We start from the raw sequence: 25,260 nt of genomic DNA on the forward strand, positions 1-25,260 counted from the left end.
TGTTGCATAATCAGCCACATTTTGCTGTGAGGAGAGCAGTATTTTACTGAGAGTTGTTGAGATATTCACTTCATTCCACAGAATGGGGTGGTTTACATGCCGCGCATGATTCTCAGGACTGTTTGAAGGGTGTGGATCCGGTGCTGAAGAGGCCGCCATGGCTGTAAGAAAGCTTTTCAACTGAATAAAGCTGATTTGATGATATCAGATATCTAAGCAAACAACTTCACTTTCTGCTTTTGCATCTGCCGCATGATATCAACCAGCTCCCTCTGTAAGTGCGGCTTTTCCCGATGGAGTTTCTGTGAAAATATCAAATTTACTGAAGGATCATTTGCATGGAGTATTATTGTATAATGTGATGGTTGTTGACAAGTGTGTATAGTGCTCTAACCACCTCCACGATAAAGACAGAGAACGATAGCCTGGAAATTTTCCCAGTGCTGCCTTGCAGTCGGCCTCCTGTCCTGGGGGCATCTGTTAACCTGTTTTCTGGTCTGTTTTGCCTTTCAGAGGATACTTCTTTGGTCCAAGACATATCTTTGTTTTTACTCATATCCTTAGGGCTAAGAACTACCCCCCCTCCAGTTCAGGCCATAGAAATTACAGTTTCTCTCCTCTATGGCAGACCACTATCAGTTCCAGACTCCTAGTGCTGGCTGCGGAAACTCCAGCCCAGCCCTATGGTAAGACTCCTGTTCAAAGAGGTCTGTCCCATGCCTGGGCGAAATACGTGTTGCAGAGAGTCTACATAGAATCTGGACAAAAGACCTTCTAGCCCCCCCCCCTTGCCTGTCAACATTTGATTATACCCCTTTGTCCATTCATGTATTTACACGGTTGTCCAGGCATCAGCCATAATGATGCAATAAAATCTGCACAAAACCCAATAGGACAGGACTCGTAGAGCTTCCGGATAGCAGAGTACATGTGGGTTCCTAGAGGGTGGTGCTCCCACAGAACATGGGTGCTTCGTGAGGCTTCCCATAGATCCTCCTTGCATCTCTCCAGCTAATATCCCTTATAATAAACTAGTCAACTCAGTTTCCTCAAGTTCTGAGAGCTACTGTAGCAGATTAATAAGTGCTGAGGGGGAAATTCTGGGACCCCAGATTGTCAGTCGATTAGGTCTTGGGACTGGCACCTGAGGTTTGGGGCAGGACAGTTTTGAGGGCTGAACCCTGATATATCGGATCTTACACCGCCTCCAGTTCACTGGTGCAAGACTATACCTCACTCAGGAGGCCCCCAGTTGGTGGCTGCTGCCAAATCACTTGCTTCCTTGCTGGTGGGAGAGGGTCCCACACATGTTGAGCCACAGAAGTTGTGTGGTGAGTGTGAGGGTAGAGGAGGAATGGCCTGTTTTAACTTGTTTATTAATTATACAAAATAATAGATTCATTGTGTTTTTGCCGTGAACAGTTTGTATCTCCTGACCCACCTTCCCATCTTTTTCCCACCTGCTCTTCTCTGTTGTCCCCTTCCATGCCCAGTTGTTCCCTTTTGGCTTTTATGTCACCCTCTCTCACTTCCTTTAAACCCACCTCCCCCCACCATGGCCTTTTGTACTGGCTAGTTTTATGTTAACTTGCTACAAAACTAGAGTCATCAGAGAGGAGGGAACCTTAATTGAGAAAAGGCCTCTCTAAGATTGGGCTGTAGGCAGACCTGTGGGGCATTTTCTTATTAGTGATCGATGGGGGAGGGTCCAGGCTGTTGTGCTTGGTTCCACTCCTGGTCTGGTAGTCCTGGCTGGTGGTCCTTGCTCCCCATGGTTGAGTAAGCCTTGGGGAGCAAGTTCGTAAGCATCCATGGCCTCTGCATCAACCCCTGCATCCAGATTCTTGCCCTGTGTGAGTTTCTGCCTTCACTTCTTTTGATGATGGATGGTTTTCTGGAATTGTGACTGAGAAAACCCTTTCTTCCCTGGATTGCTTTTAGTCATGGTGTTTCGTCACAGCAATAGTAACTGTAACTAAGACACCCTAGTAGCTTCTTGGCTGTCATGTACCCTCACATCCACATATACATACTTGTGAAAATGAAGAGCTAGGTCTGTATATCGGAGTGAAGATGCCGTATTTGTTTCCAGTCTGTGTTACTTTACTTAATAATTTCCAAATCCATTTTCCAATTAAATAAAATTTCATTGTGTATGTATCCAATGTTTTTATTACCCAATCATCTGTTGATAGACATATAGACTGAGTCTATTTTCACATGCTTGTAAATATAATATCAATAAAAAAGGGTATACAAGTATCTCTGTTGTAAGATTTTAGAGTGCTTTGGGTATATGCCCAGAGTCAATGCAACCCCAGTTAAAATTCCAATAACATTCTTTACAGAACTATAAAAAAAAACAAAACAATCATTCAATTCCTGAAAGACCTGAATAGCCAAAGCAACTCTAAGCAGAGAGAACACTGCTGTAAGTATCATAGTACTTAACTTCAAATTATATTACAGAGCCATAGTGATGAAGACACCATGATTCTGGTACACAAAGAGAACTGTAGACCATTGAAACACAATAAAGGGTCTTGAAAAAAAACCCATACACTTATAGTTACATAATATTGATACATGTCTCAAAAACATGCTCCGAAAATACCCACCCAATTAAAAAAAAAAATGATGCTGCCAAAGCTGAATGTCTACCTGTAGAAGAAGGAAATTTGATCCACACCTCTCATTTGACTATACTTAAAATCTAATACTTGGAAATTAATAAAGGAAAACACAAGGCTTGTTTTTTTTTTGTTTTTTTTTGATTCAGTCATATCAGTAAAACAATACAGTGTGCAGTCCTATGTGAGTTTGGCTTCTTTTGGGTCTCAGACTCATTCCTGATGAGCTAGAGATCATGGATTCTCCTTAATGACTAGTACTGCCAATTTTTATGGAGGTACCAATTTGCTTATTCACCAAGCTTGAAGGCATTGGGTTATTTAAAGATTTTGGTATTTATGGCTGAAAGTGCTATAACATTCATGTACAATGTTTTAAATGACTATGGGGTTTTTATTTATTTATTTTTCTAGGGCAATACTTAGAAGAAAGATTTTTAGGATTTATGAAGTAAGATGAAGATTTAGTTTCATAAAAGCTACCTTGAACTTTTCTAGGTGTCCCCAGTGGCAGGAGCAGTGTCTCACCTCACCCCCCACCCCCAATTCCTCACCGTTATTTGCTCTTGCCATTTTATGATAAACTTTGGTCTATTCTAATAGTTCTGTGTCTACGACAGCTTGAATTAATAGGACAGGCCAGAGCTGCTACCACTGGCTGGACCCCAGGAGCTGTGCAGATAGAAGTTCCCAGGTGACACTTGCTCCCACCCCGTGCTACCACTGCACTGCACTGCATTGCTGCTCTGCTCTGTCCTGGCCTCCCCTAGGGGTCACCTCTGTGAAGTTCCAGTTCTACCTGTTCTCAGGAAGGACCCAAGTATGGATGCATGAGACGCCTCTGAACGGCTTTAACAGAAACGGGTCTCTCCTAGTAGGTTTTTAAAACTCGAGATGACAAGGTGTGGCGAGGCCATCAACTGCCCTGCCTAGCCTCACGTTTCAGTCTATCATATTTTACATTCTCACAGCTGTTACACAGCCAGTCTTCCCCTTTATGGAGAAAATGCTTTATTTAAAGTGTTGTAGTCGGCCAGTAAGAAAGCCTAGTGGGCAAAAGCATTTGCTGTGCAAGCCTGCTAACCTGAGTTCCAGCCCCCAAACTTACATAAAGCTTGTGAGCATGTTTTCTCTACTTCCATCATGTGGGTCCTGAGGGTTGAACTCATGTTATCAATGTCGTCAGACTTAACCACGCAAGTGCTATTACCTACAGAGCCATCTCACTGTCCCAGTAGAAGACATCTATCTATCTGTCTATCTATCTATCTATCTATCTATCTATCTATCTATCTATCTATCTATCTATCTATCATCTATATATCTATCATCTATCTATACATTTGCAAGAAATTTGTTCTTAATTCAGATTGTTCAAGTCTAGAGACTTGGCATTAGTGATTTTCGTTGTTGTTTTGTTTTGTTTCTGTGTCCACCTACTGTACTAATGGATGGTCAGAGTTTAGTCCTAGTTTTAAAGGCAGACAAACTGTTCCAGAGATTAGCTGTAGCAATATTTCTGCCTGTTAAACTATGTGCTTTTTCTGTTTGTTTCCATGTGCATGCGTTTCCAATTTCTACAGTGATCACTAATGACACCAGTAATAGACAGCGTGCTGATCTCTCATGGACTCTCTTTGTCTTGAGCCAGTCTCAGTAAGAGTTTCTCCTCCACACCCCCACACCCACCATGTGTGTGTGTATAAGTCTGATTGCATGTGCCTTGGAAGAGGGTGTCCAATCCCCTGGAGGTGGAGTTACAGGTGATTGTGAGTCACCTTAGTATGGGTGCAGGAACCAGACTCAGGTCATCTGTAAGAACAGTAAGCTTCCTTAAGCACCAAGCCATCTCCAGTCTAAAAATAGACTTAAATTAAAAAAAAAAGACTAAGTATAGTATTATTAAATGTTCTTTTTGGAAGAACGTAGTTTGAAGATTATTTTATATTAAGACCACAATTATTCATTTTAGAGAAATCGTTGCAGAAAATGAATGAGAGGTTATTTCCAGGTCATTCCTAAATAACTGTTACAAACATGTTGGGGGTTGAATGTTAAACTCATTCCTCTTCAGTGCACAAGTATGAAAATTTATTTGAGCTGTCTTGGGTGAAATATTCCGATTTGGTAGTGCAAACATAAATTTCAGACTTGGAGCTGACAGAACTTGGGTTGATGGAAGCCCGTCAAAGTTCTCTCTACACTGGCAGGACTTTGCATGGTTCCCTCGTCTGTGGTGTCTTGGGATCTGTGCTTGGCATGTAGTAACACTCAATAAATAAATGACTGTCTAGACAGGCTATAATTGTGTGGCGTATAGAAAGTGAAACAGCATTCCAAACAAATGCAAATTTCTACCCTTTACTTCTAGGAAATTAAAATATAGAATGGTGAAGAACCACATTTAAAAGCATATATAAAAGACTGTCCGGTACGCTCTGCTAAAAATATTCACTTTTGAACCATTTTGCCAGAAATATCAGCCGAGGGAGGTTATGGTGTCATTGACTCCATCCTGGCTGCACAGTGCTGGAGTTGACATGTGTTATGTTCTTGGCTCCAAGCTTTCTGCAGAGACATCCCAGATGTTGGCTTTTCTGGGAGAAGCAACCTGCAAAGGCTTGTTACCCAAGGCAAAACAGAGAAGAAACGTGGATGTTCAGCTGGGAACAGGAAAGGTCCAGTGAGCTATGCTTGCTATCTGCCTGAAGAGAGAGTATTCTCTGGTTCTTGACACAGGCTTAAGCAAGTGGATTTATAGTGGTCACTGGGAATAACTTTCTAAAAGTTATACTGTCCCAGAAAATACAGTACTTTGTGGGTTATGAAGAGTATGCTCTTGTGTATAGGATAAAAAATCAGACCAGACATCTGCTGTGCTGCTTAATCCTGGTCAATTTGACACAGCTAGAGTCATCTGGGAAGAAGAAACCTCAACTGGAAATTGCCTCCATAAGTTGGCCTATGGGCATGTCTGCAGAGCATCTTCTTGATTAATGGTTCATGTCGGAGGGCCTAGCCCACTGTGGATGGTGCCATGTCTGAATTGTATAGAAGGTAGCTGAATGAGCCATAGCATACAGCCAGTAAGCAATGTTCCTCCATGCTCTCTGCTTTAATTCATGACTCCAGGTTCCTTGAGTTCCTGCCTTGACTTCCCTCAGTGATGGAGTGTGACCTGGAGTTGTAAGATGAAGTAAACCCTTTCCTTCCTAAGCTGGTTTTGGTCATGGTGTTTATCACAGCAATAGAAAGCAAACTGGGCCACTGAGGGCTTTCCTAGCTCCAAGATTCTGTGCTTTGGGGGTAAAGCATATCATTTGTGTATGGTAGAACAAACTGTGGATTGCTCCCTTGATCTTGGAAAACCTGATGCTTCTTCTTGTCTTGGTTTCCTTGGTGAGAATTGTTATGTGTTTCTTGTGTGTACAGCTTGATGTTTATATTTGTTAGCCTGCTTTCAACATGGATTATGAGGGCTTAGGTTCTTCCTACGGGCAGCTTGGGGACAAAGGAATGAAACCTCATGCTGGCTAGTGAGGGTAAAAGGAGCTGGGATGGGATAAGTGTGTCTGCGGAGATGGGTGCAGCTTCCCAAAACCCCACGAATAACTGTCAGCTACAATCAGAGTGCTAGGACTTGGCATGTGGCTCAGTAGAGTGTTTGCCTAGCATGCATGACGTTCTGGGTTTGATCTCCAGCACCTCATAAACTGGGTGTGGTAGTGCTCACTGTAATCCCAGTTCTTGAGAGGAGGAGTCAAGAAGTTCAAGGCCATCCTTTGGGTATGTAGGGAGTTTGTGGTCACCCTGGGTCAAAAATCAAAGTGCTCTGATTAGGAAATATTAGATTTTAAAGTCGGATTGACGTGGCATTCAAAGCCTTGCATAGATACTTCCTCCTTTGGCCATGTTACTTAATCTCTCCTTGGCTTTAAGCTCAATTTCATTGTCTACAACGTTAGAATAGTTCTTTTCCTTTGCTGGGCTCTGGAGCCGGAGAAGGTGGATGCAGTACAGGGAATCCTTCAGTAAGTACCAGATGTCCTAATGTCTTTGTTATGTGATGGTTTTGCATCATTCACAGGAGCTGGGTTATAGCACATTTGGTAGAGTACTTACCTCCTATGCAGGAAGCCTTGGGTTTGATCCCCAGCACTGCATAAACTGGGTTCAGAATCCCAGCAGGAAGGAAGATCAGAAGTTCAGGGTCATCCTCAAGCTACAGAGAGAGTTTGAGGCCACCCTGAACTAAGGAAAACGAAAAACCATTTCTAGTCCGTTACTCCAGGAAAGGTACCTACTTTGAGATTCTGCTTATTTGGAGATGAAACAAGATGATGCTAAAGCCCAGGACAAAACACCTGGTCATGTTTAAGCTCATAACTGTATTGCCACAGCTACTTGGAAATTGATAACCGAATACCCAGGGAGTCCTGAAAGCTACGATGTTGCTGTTGTTTTTGTTTTCTTTGCTTTATGTCTAGAAGCCACTTATGAGTAAGTACATATTATATTTGTCTTTCTAGTTCTGGGTTACCTTACCAAATATGTTTTTTTCTAGATACATTCATTTGTATGCAAATTTCAAGATGTCATTATTTTTTACTGCTGTGTAGTACTTCATTGTATAAATATACCACTTTGGTTGAGGTGCATCTAGGTTGTTTCCAGGTTCTGGCTATGACAAACGATGCTGCTATGAACATAGTTGAGCATATTACTTATGGTATGATTGAGCATACTTCGGGTATATGTCCAACAGTGGTATTGCTGGGTCTTGAAGTAGGTTGTTTTCTAATTTTCTGAGAAATCACCATATTGATTTCCAAAGTGGGTGTACAAGTTTGCACTCCCTCCAGCAATGCAGGAGCATTTCCTTTACCCCACATCCTCTCCAGTATAATCTGTCATCAGTGTTTTTGATCTTGGCCATTCTTACAGGTGTAAGATGGAATCTCAGAGTTGTTTTGTTTTGTATTTCTCTGATGACTAACGATGTTGAACATTTCCTTAAGTGTCTTCCTGCCATTTTAGATTCATCTGTTGAGAGTTCTCTGTTTAGGTCTGTACCCCATTTTTTATTGGCTTATTTATTCTTTTGATGTCAAGTTTCTTGAATTTTTTTGTATATTTTGGAGATTAGCCCTCTGTCTGATGTAGAGTTAGTGAAGATCTTTTCCCATTCTATAGGTTGCTGTTTGTCTTATTGACCGTGTCCTTTGCTTTATAGAAGCTTCTCAGTTTCAGGAGGTCCCATTTATTAATTGTTGCTCTCAGTGTCTTTGCTGCTGGGGTTATATTTGGGAAGTGGTCTTCTGTGCCCATGCATTCAGGTGTACTTCCTAATTTCTCTTCTATGAGGTTCAGTGTGTTTGGCTTTATGTTGAGGTCTTTGATCCATTTGAACTTGAGTTTTATGCATGGTGATAGATATGGATCTATTTTCATTCAACATGTTGATATTTAGTTATGCCAGCACCATTTGTTAAATATGGTTTCCTTTTTCCATTTTATATTCTTTTTGCTTATTTGTCAAAAATCAGGTGTTCGTAGGTGTCTGGGTTGACATCCAGTCTTTGATTCGATTCCATTGGTCCTCCTGTTTTTATGCCAGTACCAGGCTGTTTTCAGTACTGTAGCTCTGTAGTAGCGTTTGAAGTCAGGGATTGTGATGCCTCCAGAAGTTCCTTTGTTGTACAGGATAGGATTGTTATGACTATCTTGGGTTTTTGTTTTTTCATATGAAGTTGAGCATTGTTCTTTTGAGGTCTGTGAAGAATTTTTGGGGGGGATTTTGATGGGCATTGCATTGAATCTGCAGGTTGCTTTTGGTAAAATTGCCATTTTTACTATGTTAATTCTACCTACCCAAGAGTATGGGAGATCTTTCCATTTTCTGATGTCTTCTTCAATTTCTTTCTTCAAGATTTTAAAGTTTCGTCATACAAGTCTTCCACTTGTTTGGTTAGAGTTACTTGTGGCTATTGTAAAGGATGATGTTTCTCTGATTTCTTTTTCAGCCCATTTATAAAGGAGGGCTACTAATTTTTTTTGAGTTAATCTTGTATCCTGCTTACTGAAAGTGTTTATCAGCTATAGGAGTTCCTTGGTAGAATTTTTGGGATCACTTATGTATACTATCATATCATCAGCAAATAGTGAGAGTTTAACTTTTTTCCAACTTGTATTCCCTTGATCTCCTTTTGTTGTCTTATTGTTCTAGGTAGAATCTCAAGTACTATATTGAATAGACATGGAGAGAGTGAACAACCTTGTCTTGTTCCTGAATTCAGTGGGATCGCTTTGAGTTTCTCTCTGTTTAGCTTGATCATGGCTTTTTTGTTTGCTGTATATTGCCTTTATTTGGGTATGTTCCTTGTATCCCTGTTCTCTTCAAGATTTTTATCTTGAAGGAGTGTTGAATTTGTCAAAGGTGTTTTTAGCATCTAATGAGATGAATATGTTGTGTTTTTTTCTTTCAGTTTGTTTATATAGTGGATTACGTTAATAGATTTTATATGTTTGCCCATTTTAGGAGTTTAATTTGTGGGACAGAGGTATAATAAATTACTTTTCAAAAAGGAAATGGAGACTTTGAAGAAGTCTCTTAACTGAAGAGATAAGAACAAAAACCAGGCAGACAGGTAGCCCAGAAGAAATGATAGATTTATCAAGTTGCTTCTAACTGGGTGACTGCCTGCCCTGGTTTGCCTGGCACTGTCCAGTTTGTCACATGCAGAGCATGTATTAGGCCTGGGCAGGCTTCTGCAAGGTGAGGGCTTCTTCTGCAGAAATAGAAACCATTCGTAGGGAGATACTGTGCCAATAGGTTTTCACTGTGAGTATGGATGAGTGTTTTGGTGGCTAGTGATCTGTGGAAGGGCACTTAGATCTTTACTAGGAGCCAAGCCAGCATGTAAGTAGGGCCCAGCACTGCCCATTTGTTGCCATATCTTACCTGTGATAGGAGGAGTCAGGGACATGGGGAAGCTGTCAGGAAAAGCTTAGACAATTATAAATAAATGGACTCATTTATTTTGCTTCATTCATACGTCCATTCATACATTCAGATGTGCCTGGAGAAACCAAGACACTGAGTTCTATAGTCAGTCATTCACACCTTATTTTTAAATAGTTTGGAAAATCTTTCTCCAGAATATGCTTTGTTATAGATAGTATAGTTATAAGAAAATTCTGAGAGGCTGCTACTAAAGGCAACACTTTCAAAGGCTTGGGAGAGTTAGGAACAAAGGATGAAGTTCATCTTAGCAGAGTTGGTTGCTAGGCGGAAAACAATGTGGACATCTGTGCAGAACGTGAGCGTCCAGGGCCAAGGCCATTCCTCTTTCTCCTTTATACAGTGGTGTGCATAGTTGGGCCCTGATGTAGCTCATTTGTTCCTGATAAATTTATAGTGTCCCTGCATCAATTATATAATGTCCCCTCTTTTGGTCCTTGTTGCTCTTACATGACATAAACAGAGTCATCTTTTATCTTACATTGCCCCAAAGGACCTAGATGGAAACTTGTTTATAGATGTTACTGGTTTTGCTTTCATGTTTTTTTTAATAACTCTCAACGTGCTACAACATTTTTCTTCTTAATGTTTATTAAATGTCCTCAGCAGGCTCAGTCCTATCAAAAGAACATAAAAGACACAATTCATGCCAATAAGGGACATCCATATTAATAAATGAGAAATAAATATGCTTATATATGTATGCATTTTTTTCTTGGAAAGCGATGGATTGCTTTATTTAGATGAGACAAAGTAGTTGGATGAATGCACTCAGTTCCTTCTGCTGCTGGTTTGCAAACAACAGCGTTTCAAAACCCACAGTTGTAGCAATCACATGACTTTGGCAGAACTGGTACTCCAGTTATGGCCAAATGAAACCATTTTTTGTTGAAATCAGCCTCAGTCGGCTAAACCTACTAGAGACCAAACAATATGGCGCTCTATTGTATGTGATTTTCCCAATTCAGTGACTGTGGTGTTAGATCCTTCCGCAAGCTCTTCTGTGATCCTCTTTGTGTTGAACTGTAAACAGACACATTGCAACCTCCGTGGAGCATGCAGGCAGATGGGGGTGCTGGTTATAGACTGATACTTGTGCCAATCAGTGTTAAACTCCAGGCACATCTTAGGATTCCCTGATGATACAATGGAGCTGTGACCTCATTTGAGGCGTGGCATAAGGGATGAGAAAGAGGGTTTGAGTGTGAGAAAATGGAGGTAGTGAGGGTGCTGTTGGTAGAGGTGTCAGCACCCATGGCTTAGTCATGGAACTGAAGGTCTGTGGCCAGCATGGCTGGAATCCAGGAAATGGGGAGAAGGTGAGACTGCAGAGGAGAGCCAGGCCAGATCCTGCAGCCCTGAGTATATTCATTCAGTGAGTTAGCCAAAGTGTAACCAACCATTCCTGTGTAAGTGTACTTACTGTGAGCCTCCAATTCTGATTGGCTTTTAGAAACAAATTCATAAAAAAGTATTATGTATAGCTATTATTATTTAAGGACCAAAGTAGCCATGAAAGGACTTTAGGCAGGGGTATGATGTAGCCTAGCATCCAGGTTGCATTTGTAAGGATCATTCTAGTATCATCTGACATAAAAAGTATTTGAGGCGTACAGGTGGTACAGTTGCATGAGAAGATCAGAAGCACCCTTTCACCTGCACGATAGCAAGGTGGACATGGCAGGTCATCCAGGAGCTTGTGGCCTGTTTTTGTCAATAGCCCGTGGCTCTGGAGCTATGCAATAGAGCATCTCTGAACTGACTGTGTAGATGCATAGCTAGTTTTAAAGAAGTTCCAGTCTGTCCAGTTCGGAGTTGTCAGAGGAGCCTACTACAAAGAATGGATCTATGGTCCACTAATTTGGAAGGTGTTTATGTTAATAAATAGAGTGGAAACAAGCCTGATAGTGGTGGTCCACTCCTTTAATCCCAACTCCTAGAGGACAAAGGAAGGCAGATCTTGGCGAGTTAAAGAATAGCCTGGTCTACAAAGTGAGTTCCAGGATAGCCAGGACTGTTACAAAGAGAAACCCTATCTTGGAAAAACAAAAATAAAAACAAAAACAAAAGAGTGGAAACAACAGGGAGAGTCAAGCTTTCGGTATTGCCTTGGATTTTCATAGTCATACCCTGGTCCACTATTGGAAAGCTAAGGGATTAGAAAGCTACTCTATGTTGTCACCACAGGTACAACTCTTAGACTCTCTGCAGTTTCTTGCCGGCTTACCAAAACAAGTATGGCAAAATAAACAAGCAAAATAAGACAAAGTACTATTACCCATAATATTCCAGAAAATGCTCAGACAGTTGGGAAGCAGATGCTAAGACCTCTGACACAGTGAGCAGGTCCTTCAAGAACAGCCCTGATGATGTTTGATTTTACTTCATGCCTGGCCAGTACACTCTGTACCATGTCTGGTCATGTGCTACATAAGGTGAGCTTAGCATCTTAGCTGTGCACTTGAGAAGGCCATTCACAGAGTCCATGACGGAACCAAACGAAGCTCACCCTGATGTTAGTGGATCGTTACCAAGCTCATCACACTTAATCCCAGCAGTATGTGTTTGGGTATTCCTAGAACCCTGGGGTCCTCCATTGGTCAATTAGAACTAATGATATTTAGCTTCCAGAACTCTTGGGAATTAAGCTAAATATGATAATATGTAGGAGAGGAAGAAGATGCCTGACAAAAATTCCGCTTTTAAAGGCGTGCGCCACCAAAAGAGGCAGGCGAATCTCTGTGAGTTCAAGTCCAGCCTGGTCTACAAGAGCTAGTTCCAGGATAGGCTCCAAAACCACAGAGAAACCCTGTCTCGAAAAACCAAAAAAAAAAAAAAAAAAAAAAATTCCGCTTTTAGTAAATGAGGCGTGAACCAAAAAAATTAATTTGCATCACTGCCCAGCTTTGTAAACTCAGAATCCCCCAAGAGGAACAGTATTGTTTATGGCTGTATGGTTTGGTGGCCTGGGTAGAAGTAGCCTTTTTACTGTCTACATGGAACTTAAAGAGTGTATGCCCTGGAAAAATGACTGGAATATATGTGTATTTTATTTCAGTTTTTTAATTAAAAATGCATATATTTTTATTCTCTGAGAATTTTATACATATATACAATGTATTTTGACTGTATTTTGATCATATTCGCCCAGACTCCCTCTTCCCACCTCCTCCTAGATCCACCCCTACTCCCCTTACTCCTCCCAATTTTGTGACCTGTTTTTTGTTTGTTTGTTTGTTTGTTTGTTTTTTAAAATAACCAACCAATAATCAAATTTATGCTGCTCATATGTTCACATACATGGGACCATCCGCTGGATGACCAGACTCTTACAGAAACTGACTTCCTAATAACTGCCCACTGAGAGGCGGAGTTTGGGCATGTCTTTCCCTTTCATGCTGGAATGTGACCTGGCTTAATCTTGGGCAACAGCTCCTGCGAGTTTACTAGGAAAGCTTTTCTTTCACTGGAAGACAGTGATTTGTTCTGGTTTTTCCTGACCTCTGGCTCTTGGAATTTTTTATTTCCTCTTCTGCGATGGTGCCTGAGCTTTGGGAGAATTGGATATGATAAAGACTGCCCATCTGTAGCTGTGCTCTCCATAGATCCTTCCTCTCTGGACTTGTACCATTTTGAGTTTCTACATCAACCCTTGTCCACCTCTCAAAGAAGCTTCTCTACTTCTTTTTGATTTTTAATGAGTTTTAAAAATCATAATAAAAAACTACATGCATAAACAATGAAAGGAAGGTCCCTCTTGTTTTTTTTAATTTTATCTTAAAATATTCTTACAACTATAAATCCTTCCTTTTTCCTCTTTGCATTAATTGGGCCACATAATAGTTACCTAGGGTGTGTACTTTTCTTAATTCTTAACTCACTGTATCATGGACTTGGAATTATTTTTATTTGTATAGAATTAATGACCTCTTGTTGACAGCTGAGTGTTTTGAACATTTGTGAAGTTTACTCTGACAGCTGTCCATAGGCGACTATCTGCAGAAAAGACCTGTAGACATAGGTGGGGTCCATGGTTAGATGCATCCTCAAATGGCATCTCATCTTATACTTTTGACCAATCTGGTAGAACCACCCTTGCTGCCGACATACCTACAGCACTGTGCCATCAACGCTTAGTTTTTGCCAATGAGGGCTGGGAAGTGAAGAGCTAATGACAGTGTGGGCCAGAAGTAATCCTGACAAGGAACGAGGGGTGAAAGATGAACCAGAAACATTGAGAGAGGGGAAGCTAGTAGGCTTCCAACAGTGATGGCGTGCCAAGCAGTGACTGGACTAGACACCTCATGTTCTAACACTTATTCCATACCAAGCCACAAATAGTCTCTTTAAAACCTCATGTATGTGTGCACACATGTGTGCCTCAGTACATGTGGGACCTCAGCGGACAACCCTGGCTTGAGGCAGGTTCTCTTGTGCACTCCGGTGTATGCTATTCTATCTAACCCAGGAGCTTCTGGGGTTCTCTTGTCTCTGCAGCTCTTCTCACTGTGGAGGCGCTAGAATTACAGATGTGCACTACAGCAGCTGCCTTTGTGGGATTCAAACTCAGGATCTTATGCTTTCCTGAGAAGTTCTTTCTGCACTGAACCCATCTCCTTAGCTCCCCCTAAGCCTGTGTACTTTGATGACCAGTGTCTGCCTCCACTGCCTCCTGTGAGCTTCTCAGTTTTCTACTGAGCAAACTAACATGCAAAGAGGCTGAGTGATTCATCCAAGGTCCAAAATCAACTGAAGTTGAGACAGCAGATCCAGTTGACAACTTCTCGTATGTTGGTTTAGCCTGCGATTTCAGTCTACACTGGAAAGGTCTCAGTGGGTTTGAATGCATCCTCAGGATGAGTTCTACCCACAGTTGGAGCTTAATGATTGGGTTGAATCCAGCCATTTCCTGTACCACAGAGTTTCTTTGTATGGGAGTGGTTTTGTGACCGGGTCTCATGTAGCCCAGGCTTTCCTTGAATTCACCATGTGCCCAAGGCTGACTTGAACTCCTGATCTTCGCGTCTGTACTATGCCTGCTTATGGTCAATTCTTCAAGGTTCCTCCCGAGGAAATATGTGTTCTTTCCACCAAACTACTATATTTACTTAAGGAGAACTTCACAAGCTATGTGTAATAAAAAGCTTAAGACTTTTGTTCAGAAAATTATGTAGTCACTCTTGAATTTGACTCTTAAAACTTCAACATTTTAACACCTTTCGTGATATCCTCCTGAGCAGGCCCAGAAGTGGGGCTGTGACCCGTGACCTATTCCTGCTCCCCTTGCTCAGGACCGCTGAGATGGAGGACTCACTGGGACGTCCTTGGCACTATATTTCACTTACTTTTGAGTCATCTGTATTGGTCAGGGCCTTTTCCACTTGAATCAAAGCTGTGGGGCTTTGGACTTTCTCTTGAGTTTTAATGATAGTGCGATGTCCCAAGTTCCAAAAGGAGACAATGTCAAAATGACACCGAACATGTGGTAGAGACGTGACAAGGACACCGGCCTGAGAAAACAACCCACAGTTTATAATGAAAAAAAAAAAAAACCTGGGCCAATAATGTTTTAGTTAAGAAAGCCCAAGGTCTACATTGTACCAGCTGGAAAACATCTTCACAGTGGTCATTCCTTCAGTGCAGAGCCATGAGTGTCTAGAGAATTAGGCATTTATTGTATTTGCCTGAAGCAAGGAAAGTGTCACTGTTAAAGAATGGAATATGAGCGCTGCAGTGGTCTTAGAAATTAACTAGCCCAAAATCCAATTTTCCAGAAAAGAAAACACAGGCTCAAGAGTACATGCTCTTTAGCTGGGGTGTCAGCTGAAATGAGACACGAGGCACGAGTTTTGCCTGTGTGGCTGGGTGATCCACAGCATGTATGCGTATGTGGGTGCGGGTGCGTGCGCACACACGCATATAGGTATACAAAGAGGTCAGAATCGACCTCCCTCAATTGTTCTGTAATTCAAATTTATTCATGTGTGATTGTATGTAGGGGTGAGGAGTACATGTGTGTCACAGTGTGTGTAGGGATACCAGAGGGCAAATTTGTAGACTTATTTCTTTTCTTTCACCTTTATGTGGGTTCTAGGTACCAAATTCCAGTAGCTGAGCTTTCAAGGCAAGGTGTCTTCAGTGAGTCTTTCTGTGTCTGTCTCCACCTTATTTGAGACAGGGTCGCTCAGGGAACCTGGAGCTCGCTGATCAGCTAGAATAGCTGCCTAGTTGGCCAGCAGGTCTCGGGGATCTTCCTGTCTCTGCATTCCTTTTCCGAGCAGCTGGGTTATATATATTGGCCCCCTCGCTTGTACTTTGGTGCTGGGACTCCAGATTCGTGTCCTCATGTTATGTGCCAAGCACTTTACCAACCCCTTCACTATGAGAACACAGTTGTTGAATGTTTTGTTCATTTCTTTATCAAAGTGGACTGGGCATACTTTCATACCTACTGGTTTTAACTGAGAAAGAATACAAACGAGAAAATGAAATCATGTTAAGAGACGAGAATAAAGTAGATAAAAGCATTTATCCCCGGAAGCTGAACTCAAAGATTGTTCTAGAAGCTACTGCTTCACTTGAGGGCTGTGCCTCCTGTCTCCTGATCTAAGTAGTGCTGCTATCTCTGAGAATAATCAGCTGCGTAAGACATGTTTCAAATTAACTGTGTAAATAACCCATCAATGCCCTTCACTGTCCGTCTCTCAGCAAACAGAATGCAATGTTTTTTTATAACTAGAGAGCTATTTGACTTTTTCCCTCTTCCCCACATTTGGATATAGACTGATATAGCATTACTTAAAATGCTGCATATAAATTAAACATTAAACAGGCGATATGGAGAAGCTAACTGCCCCAATAGAATCTTTAGTTCTGCAGTCACTGCCTGAAGGACACTCATATTTCATATCGGGTGTCCTTCTTTTGAAAAGTGACCACCAAGGTTCAAGTGACATTTAAGTATATCAGGCAGCTGCATAATTTATGGGGCTTTTTGTTTTGTGTTCTTATTTTAATGAAAAACAAGGAAGCAGGCTGTCCTCAGACATTAACATGTTCCCCTGTGCTTTCCCCTGCCTGTCTCTGCAGATCGGCGCACTGAAGGACTACTATCACTTCTACCATAGTAGGACCTTTAAAAGGTCTGTTCTCTCGAGCAGAGGAACCCACAGTTTCATCTCCATGGAACCAAAGGTAAGGAAAACCAATTGGATGGGGACCAAGAAGTCATGCTCCTGCATTTTTCATTGGTGATAACACAAGGAGCCCGTGACCAAGCCCGAGGCTCCTGTTTCTAGATCTGTCACAGTATCCTTTGGTTCAGTATCTGCTCTCGGGCAACACTATTCAATGGCTAGATTTTTATTGACCTGCCACTGGCGTCCCACATGTGGAGAGGCTCAGGGTTAGCCCTAGATATGAGCTTTTATGCAGGATGGTGAGAGGCTGCTGCTTGAGAACACAGATCAATTAAACGTGTCTAAAGGAAGACTATGTCATCTCTCATCTGCATGCAGCGTGAGGTCCTCTGAGCTCCATGGGTGACTTCTCCCTGCTAGTACTCTTAAGTCAAAATTGGCTTCCAGTAAGACTTGCTGTTTTTCTTGGCATGGATAGTCTTGAAGCAGACTGTGTCTGGGAGAGAAAGCATGCTTGAACCCTTTGGGGCAAAAGCCAGCTCCCACTTTTAGGGGGGCCGTCTAATATCTTTCTTGCACCTGGTCTTTTTTGAGCCGTATAACAGTGTTCTCCTGGGAGACCCTAGCAGGAAGTAGTGACAAATACAGGTCTCCCATGTGATGACATGAGGTGGTTTGGCATGAGATGTGGGAACTGATAAATATTGGGTACAAACTAAGAGAAGACAACCAAGACACTGACATCAAGTTAAATAGCTGTCTTTATTAATTAAGTAGGAGGCAGGAACTGACCTCTGTAGAATTAGCTCTCCCAGACGTGCTAAATAACGGAGAAGGAGAGACAGCTCTGCCAGCTTGCCTTAGGCCCTTTGTGGGTTCCTGGTATATAATTCAGTGATTAGGTTATTTTGCCTCTTTCCCTCCATTGTGATTTTGGTCTGCCATAGAACTCATTCTCAAATAGATTGAGAATCAGGCCCCTACCAGCAAGCATAACAGCCTCAGCTAGAGGCTCTTGGAAAATTATATTCCTTGTTAAAAATGCTCTTATGTGAATTTTTGTGCAATTCAGCGTGTGGTTTGGAGTCTTGCCTTCTGTTATGGGCCATGGTTTACTCCGTGTCTCAGTCAAGGTTTTTGTGGCTATGAAGAGACACCATGACCATGGTAACTCTTAGGAAAGAAAGCATTTAATTAAAGCTGGCTTACAGTTTAGAGGTTTAGTTCATTATCTTGGTGGTGTGAAGCATTGGGGCATGCAGGCAGACATAATGCTGGAGAGATAGCTGAGAGTTCTATATCCGGACAGGCTGGCAGCAAGAAGACAGAGAGTGACACTGGGCTTGACTTCAGCATTTGAAACCCCAAGACCCACCCCTTACTGACGCACTTCCTTAAACAAGGCCACACATTGCAATAGTGCCACTCCCTGTGCATTTACGGGGAGCATTTTTATTAAGTCACCACACTCTGTTTAATTTTTCCTTGAAATATTACCTTAGGATATTATGGCACAGTGTTCTTGACTGAAATTATATCTCGGGTAGTTAGAAAAATCACATTTCTTTCAGGCTCTTCCTTTTGTGTGGTATAGTAGCCTGTGGATAATGTGTACATATTTATTTCTATTTAGACTATTTTTCTAGAAAAGTAGTATGTTGGGACAGTTTGAATTTGCTACGTTTTAAAAGCAAAGTCACGGTTCTTTCGTCTGTTAAGCAACTATCTTGAACTTTGGCAATTAGCATGAATTTTCTTTCAAACCTCATGTGCAAAGTCCACATGCGTTTGAAAAGTTGGCTTGAGAATTAGGAACGGAATGTGACGAGACTGTTTACCTGAGGAAGGATTTACCGAATAAGGAGCAATTCCCATTCTTAATGTTATCTTAGGCATCATGGTTTTCTTATCTCTGTGTATGAAATAGTTTGTGTATGATCCAGCAGAAACCTTGGATCCTGGGACATTCAGTACCTGAATGTCACCCTTCTCACCCAGTCCAGGGGTGCAAGGCCAGTTAAGTCAGCCCAGAGGCAGCTGTGCGGTTCTGTTCTTCCTCAATTAAAGGAATACCCAAGAGTAGGGCTAGGCCTGAATCTCTACCCCTGCAGTTCTGCGCATGACTACCACTCATACTACCACAAAGGTGGGGTTCCCTACCCTTTCCATTGTATTTCTGTTGCCCATCGGTTCGCTGACTATTTCCTGAGCCCCAGTATCTCCAGCCCCATGTCAGGCTCCCAGGTATCTGTTGGTGTCTCCCAGAGAAGCTTTCAGGGACCCTCAGGATAGGCTGGTGCTTCTCAGCGTTGGGGTTTGTGGGGAAAGGAGATAGAAGGCATTGTTTGCCCCCTCCAACCCCCTCAACAAGCTTAGGCTCAATTGGCAATATTTTTTCCCCTCTTCAAAGTTAATTAAACAAACAAAACAAAACTCACCAACCTTTTAAAAAATTAGCATGAAGCTGTAAAAATAGCTTTCCAGATGCTCCATGCTTTCCACTCTCCCTTCTCTTCTTATTTGTCTACATACGTGCACATTCACACACATACACATGGGTATTTGCAGACTGAGTTACAAATATGTTCCTTCCTGAGGTTTGTGTTTTTTTCTCCCAACAGCATTAAATAAGTAAACAACTCAACTATGCATTCATTAAACATGAGGGTATTCTACACTGTAATCATAAATGCAATAATGGAAGTCTGGATATCAACATTGACTCAGTGTTGTTATCTAATATACAGACTTTACATTCTGGTGCTTTCTTCTGTGGTCCAGGATCACCTTGAGATGTCATGTCTCCCAAGTCCTCTTCACTCTGTTATACTCTTCAGCTTTCTCTGCTTTGGAAGGGTATACGCCAATAGCGTAATGCAGTACATTTTATGTCGGCTGTGCTGTCCTTCTGATTGGATTCAAGTTCCATAGGAATGCTGTTGGCCCCATGGTGCTGGGTGCAGACACCCCTTTCTCTGCACCGTCTAGGGGGCTCAGGATGCTTGCTTGTCCTGTTGTAGACACCAACTTTAACTCTGTTGTTGGGGTGGGCTCTCTACTTTAAAACTCCTGTTTTCACTCAGTTTGGATGTGCCTGATAATCTGAGCACTTAGGAAGCTGAGGCAGAAGGATCATGATTTTGAGGACAGCCTTGGGTACATAGAATGATTCTGCCTTAAAATAAGTAAATAAATATAGCTGTTTTTCCTTTTTTTCTTTTTTAAAATTTCCTGACTGCTTTTTTTTAAAAATTATTTTTATTGAGCTATACTTTTTTTCCCTGCTTCCCTCCCTTCCCCCCTTTCTCTTTCTACCCTCTCCTGTGACCCTGCACACTCCCAATTTACTCAGGAGATCTTGTCTTTTTCTCCTTCCAATATAGTGTTTTCCTTTCCTTAATCAGTAAGTACTTAATAAAATTTTTGTCAAAATACATTTAAAGACACACACACACAATTTACTTAGCACATGGTTTTGAAGACCAAATAAACATTCCAGTGTCATCTCTGATAAGGATTCCCCATAGTTGTGTCACTGTGTTGATGGCATGATGGTGAGAGTGTGTATGAGAGATTTTTCAAGGGCAAGACAGGAAGCCAGCGAGTAGGCCAGGCAGGCTCTTTTAAAATAGCACTCTTGTGGGACTTACTTATCTCTCCCAGAAAACCCTCCCCCCTTAAACATCCCCTTAGTGACCAGACTTTCAGTTCATGCACCCTTTGAAACAAACCACACCCAAGCCATAGCACTATGCAAATTTCCATGTGCATCTACTCTCTCCATTCTGGGTTGGCCTGATGAGAGTGTAGAATGAATGGACCAGCATGCCAGGTACTCCTTAAAGTCTGGTGCGTGCTTGGTGTGCCAGGGCAGAGTCACATCTGTGGCATGGGGCCATGGGAAATGGCTTTGTGGATGACACTGGAGATGCTAACTTCATGTTACTTTTAACTACCACCTTTTCAAGAAAGGGAAAATAGCAGGCTGAATTGCAGGGCACACACACACACCAAACAGACTGGCTTTGTTTGCTCTACTAAATTGCATGGCTACTTATGACTTTACTTAGGGGGTTCCGAAGAAGGAAAGACCAAAGTAGCAACCTGATGAGAATAAACCTCTCGATGCTAAGGAAGTTGTGTGGTCAGTGAGGGCACATGAGCCTGAGAGCAAGAATAGCCTTGATTCCCACATGTTAACTTTACGTTGTGATTATCATTTTAAATGACAGGGACTCGCAGACTTCTGAGAGGACAGCACTTGTATAATCATAACACAGCCTGACAAGAAGCACTGGCACATTTTACAGTAGTGGGGTAGAAAGCCTTCCATTCTTCTGTGTTGTGTGTGTGTGTATTATGCACACATGTGTGAAGGCATGTTTAACCCTGCTTGTGTATGTAGAAGTCAAAGGCCAATGTGCTGTCTTCCTCTCTTCCTTTCTTCCTTCCTTAGTTTTTGAGATGGTATCTCATTGAATCCAGAACTTGTTATTTTGGTCTTTGTTTTGATTTGTTTTTGCTAGACTTTTTGGCCATTTCTTCACGACTTTACCCACATGAGGGCCTAAGGCATCATCCTCATTTTTCTTTCTGAGTGATCAATCTTCCTTCCGAGAGCCAAGCTCTTCTTGAAACAAAAGACTACTCCCACTCCTGGACCTTTTTCTTTTTAAGTATTTAATTTTTGAATTATGTGTAGATGTGTGTATTTGTGTGTGGGTCTGTGCAAGTGCCCACAGCACCCAGAGATTGGATACCATGGAGCCAGTGTTACAGGTGGTTGTGAACTACCCTTACATCATGGAAGCCAGACTGGGTCCTCGGTAAGAGGTGTACCAACACTTAAATGTGCAACCACCTCTCCAGTCCCTCTCAGAGTTTATTAATTCATCCGTGTATCCATCTTTGCCAGCTACAGTTCAAAGTTATAAAAGCCTGCATTCAGATCCCTGGTACCTATATAAAAGGCAAGTATAGTGTCAGTAACCCCAATATTGGGGTGGGTAGAGATAGCAGAACCCAGGAGCTTTCTGGCCAGCAAGTCTGGTCCAAACAGCAAGCTCTTGATTCAAGGAACAACGGTCTCAAAAACTGAGGTAGAGAACAGTAAAGTAGGGAGGCACCATCAGCAGGACCTGATGTAACGGCGGCTCATTCATCCTTCTGTTGTCCAGGCCTATGTAGGGTGGACTCAGTGAGCAGGGAAGATAATGTTTTCTCATTTTCCTTTTCTTTATCAAGAAATAGAAAATCTTAAGTCACACATTTTCAAAAGAAGTAGCACTTACTGAGTTAAGTCAATGTAAGTCAAGTATGAACTGCCTTTAAATTAACTCCCCATACTCTATGGGAACAGCTTTCTTTCTTCATATATCTTTTGTCTTTCCTTTTTCTAATTCTTTTCTTATCTTTAGGTTTAGGGTGAGAAGGTGTTCTTTCTTCTTAAGTCATGCGTCAGGAGGTCCTCATCACATGGATGACTGCATGTCCCATGGAGAACTGCTCAGAGGATGTCATGAAATCACAGGCCTCTTGCTTCCACTCCTGTCTCTTTCCTATGCTAGACAGGCCTAGCTTCCACTGTTCTCTTAAAGAGTGTTTCCAGATCTGTTTGAGTGTGATAACCACGTTCACAGGAAATGCGGCCAAATGCCGCTGTATTGGAAGAGATTGAAAATGTTAGCTTTAGTCTGCTTACCTTTCATTTCTACACACTGTGTCTAGTTATATTTTCCTGAATCATGCAGGGTGGTACTTCAATGGTGACGCAACAGCTCGTGACTATGTGAGCCCTTGACTTGTGCTGCTGGAGAAGAACTTGTCTCTGGGTCAGTGTGGCCCAGGATGGAGTTCCAAGCTTGAATTCATAGGCATCCTGCCTGTTTGCTACATTTGTACATAAGCCATTTCCTCTGATAAGAGCTAAGCATTCAAGCATTGTCTAAGAGTGAGGGGGCTGGAAGAAGGGAGGCCAGAAGAAATGAAGGGTAAACTAGTGGGAGAAGAAAAATTCAAGTTCCTCTGTGTTCCAGCTTGCTGTCTTCCCTGATCTGAGTTTCAGATGTGTGCTCTCCTTTTTTATTTTTTATTTTTGCCTCAAGATTGACAACTGCACCTCTCGACACAGTCTGGAAAAGTTGCACAGATCAACTTTGTGTCTGCCAATTCCCTTTTCACCCTAGATTCATTATATAATTCTAGAAAACTCTTTCACCGTCTGTTGATCGTTAAGTGACCCATGGCCACCGGCATATCAGTTAGCTCTATTCTCAACCTGGGAAGAATTCTCCAATACATTAAATGCATGCAATAAGTTGTCCACATACTTGATCTCCCAGGGGACTTTGTAGATAAAAAAACCTGCAGGAAGAAGTAAGTACACCCACACACCTGAGGTCAGCTTCATAAACTGCAGTGTTTGTTTGTTTGCCAGAAATTAATTTTCCATCTGCGCTGGTGTTCCAGTGACTTGTGTGTGTTTGTGTGTGTACATGGTGTGTGCGTGGTGTTGGGTGGTGTGTGTGTGTCCTGTGTGTGTGTTGTGGGATGTGGGGTGCAGTGTATGTGTGTGTGTGTGTGTGTGTGTGTGTGTGTGTCCTGTGTGTGTGTTGTGGGATGTGGGGTGCAGTGTATGTGTGTGTGTGTGTGTCCTGTGTGTGTAGTTTGGGATGTGTGTGTGGTGTGGGGTGTGTGAGGGTTGTGTGTATGTGTGTTTATGTGTGTGGTGTGGGATGTGTGTATGTAGTGTGTGTAGTATGTGTGGTGTGTGTATGTTTTTTTTTTTGTTTTGTTTTGTTTTTGTTTTTTTCGAGACAGGGTTTCTCTGTAGCTTTGGAGCCTGTCCTGGAACTCCCTTTGTAGACCAGGCTGGCCTCGAACTCACAGAGATCCACCTGCCTCTGCCTCCCGAGTGCTGGGATTAAAGGTGTGCGCCACCACCGCCCGGCTTGGTGTGTGTATGTTTGTGGTGTAGTGTGGAATGTGTGTGTGTGTGTATGTGTATGGCGTGGTGTGTGTGTGGTGTGGGGTGTGTGTGTGTTTGTGGTGTAGTGTGGAATGTGTGGGGTGTATGTATGTGTGTGGCGTGGTGTGTGTGGTATGTGTGGGTGGTCGGTGTCCCACTTTCTATTTTAAATGTGATAATGACATAATAGCTTGTCTTCTGTAGATGATTTTATAAGTCTCAGAACATTGCCTCGATTTGTGCTCACTCAGCTTTGGAGTGATCTGGGATGTGCTGGAGTTAGTGGCTTTGGCTTTGTATTTCCACAAGGCGCGAGTGGCTGTGTTGTCTTGGGACAAGGACCAGAGGTTTTGTGTTGCCTGACAGTCTCCTCCCATCATTCTTTGCACCAGGGAAAGAAAGTCTTGAGAAACACCTTGGAAGCGCATGGAGAAGCCGCACGGTTGGTGTCATGTGCAGAGAGTGTTTGAGGAAACCTGTCTTGTATAAGGCTTTGTGCTGTACCCCACTTTACCAGCTACGAAATGTAATCATGCTAGCAACCCCTGTCTTTAGCTTTTCAAAGCATTTCTGAGTCTTTGAAACGGCCCATTCTCCCGGGAGAAGCTTGTCAGCTATACCTTTGCAGCGCAAGAAGATAGCCAGGAGTGCGGGAGGGACATGAGGAGCTTGGTGGGTGCAGAGTTCGCTGTGTTCTCCACCTCCCCCCTTTCTGTCTTGCTCCCTCCCTTCCTGTCTTGTTTCCAGGTCTCCCAGATATCTGGACAGACAGAACACAGAGGGTCAAATTGTGCATTTTGTGGATAGTTGAGGGGAAAGCTGAGCTCACAGCCAGAATCCCTGATGGACGGGCAGGAATAAAAAAAAGACTTCTCGGCCATTTTGGCAAGACTGCCAAGTACTTATAAAAGGGTGCTTGGGGATGGAGATTTTGTTTGCAGGGTCATATCCGATGCTTACAATGTGAGTGCAGGCAACAAGGTGTGAGAAGGCATGGGAGGAAATCTGGGCACATGGAAAGATCAAGATTAATCTGGGCAAGGTCCAGATCTCACTATGGAGCCCTGGCTGAGCCACCCCTGTGGTTGGGAAGGAGCAGCTGTGCAGCTGCAAGGCCCTGCACTCACCCTTGCGGCCAGTGCCAAGGCACCTGTAATTCTCCTTTAATACCGATTCCCTGTGTTCCATGTGGACAAGGCATTCAAAATTGGTAACTATTTCTGTGAGCCAAAGGAAGCAGAATGAGAAGGTTGCCCCCACTTGTGAGCCCTCAGGTTGGCTCTAAGGATTCAAAAAAAAAAAAAAAGCACAAATGATAGTTCCCAACACTCTTGTGCTTTGCTTTGTTCAGACTCTGCTCCATAGTGGGGCTCAAACATGGTTTCCCTCTGTATCTTAGGACTTTAGTTGGAATTCTTATAATTCTGGAGAGAGCAAACCCACAGGCTAACCAGACATTGAACTAATGTCTTCTAGGAGTATGTAGACAGGCAACAGGTCACT

General features: G+C 42.5%; 1 protein-coding gene across 2 annotated transcripts in view; it reads left to right on the forward strand.

The window, feature by feature from the left end:
- Window positions 1-25,260, forward strand: part of Pcsk5 (proprotein convertase subtilisin/kexin type 5) — a 409,270-nt gene that overhangs the window by 27,910 nt on the left and 356,100 nt on the right. For both annotated transcript variants that reach the window (XM_057777813.1, XM_057777814.1), the window contains exon 2: window positions 16,741-16,845. In XM_057777813.1, coding sequence (XP_057633796.1) covers window positions 16,741-16,845 — 105 coding nt within the window. The remainder of the gene's footprint in view (window positions 1-16,740; window positions 16,846-25,260) is intronic.

This window comes from Chionomys nivalis, chromosome 8 (assembly GCF_950005125.1).
Source record: "Chionomys nivalis chromosome 8, mChiNiv1.1, whole genome shotgun sequence".
In the NCBI taxonomy this organism is placed as follows: Eukaryota; Metazoa; Chordata; class Mammalia; order Rodentia; family Cricetidae; genus Chionomys; species Chionomys nivalis.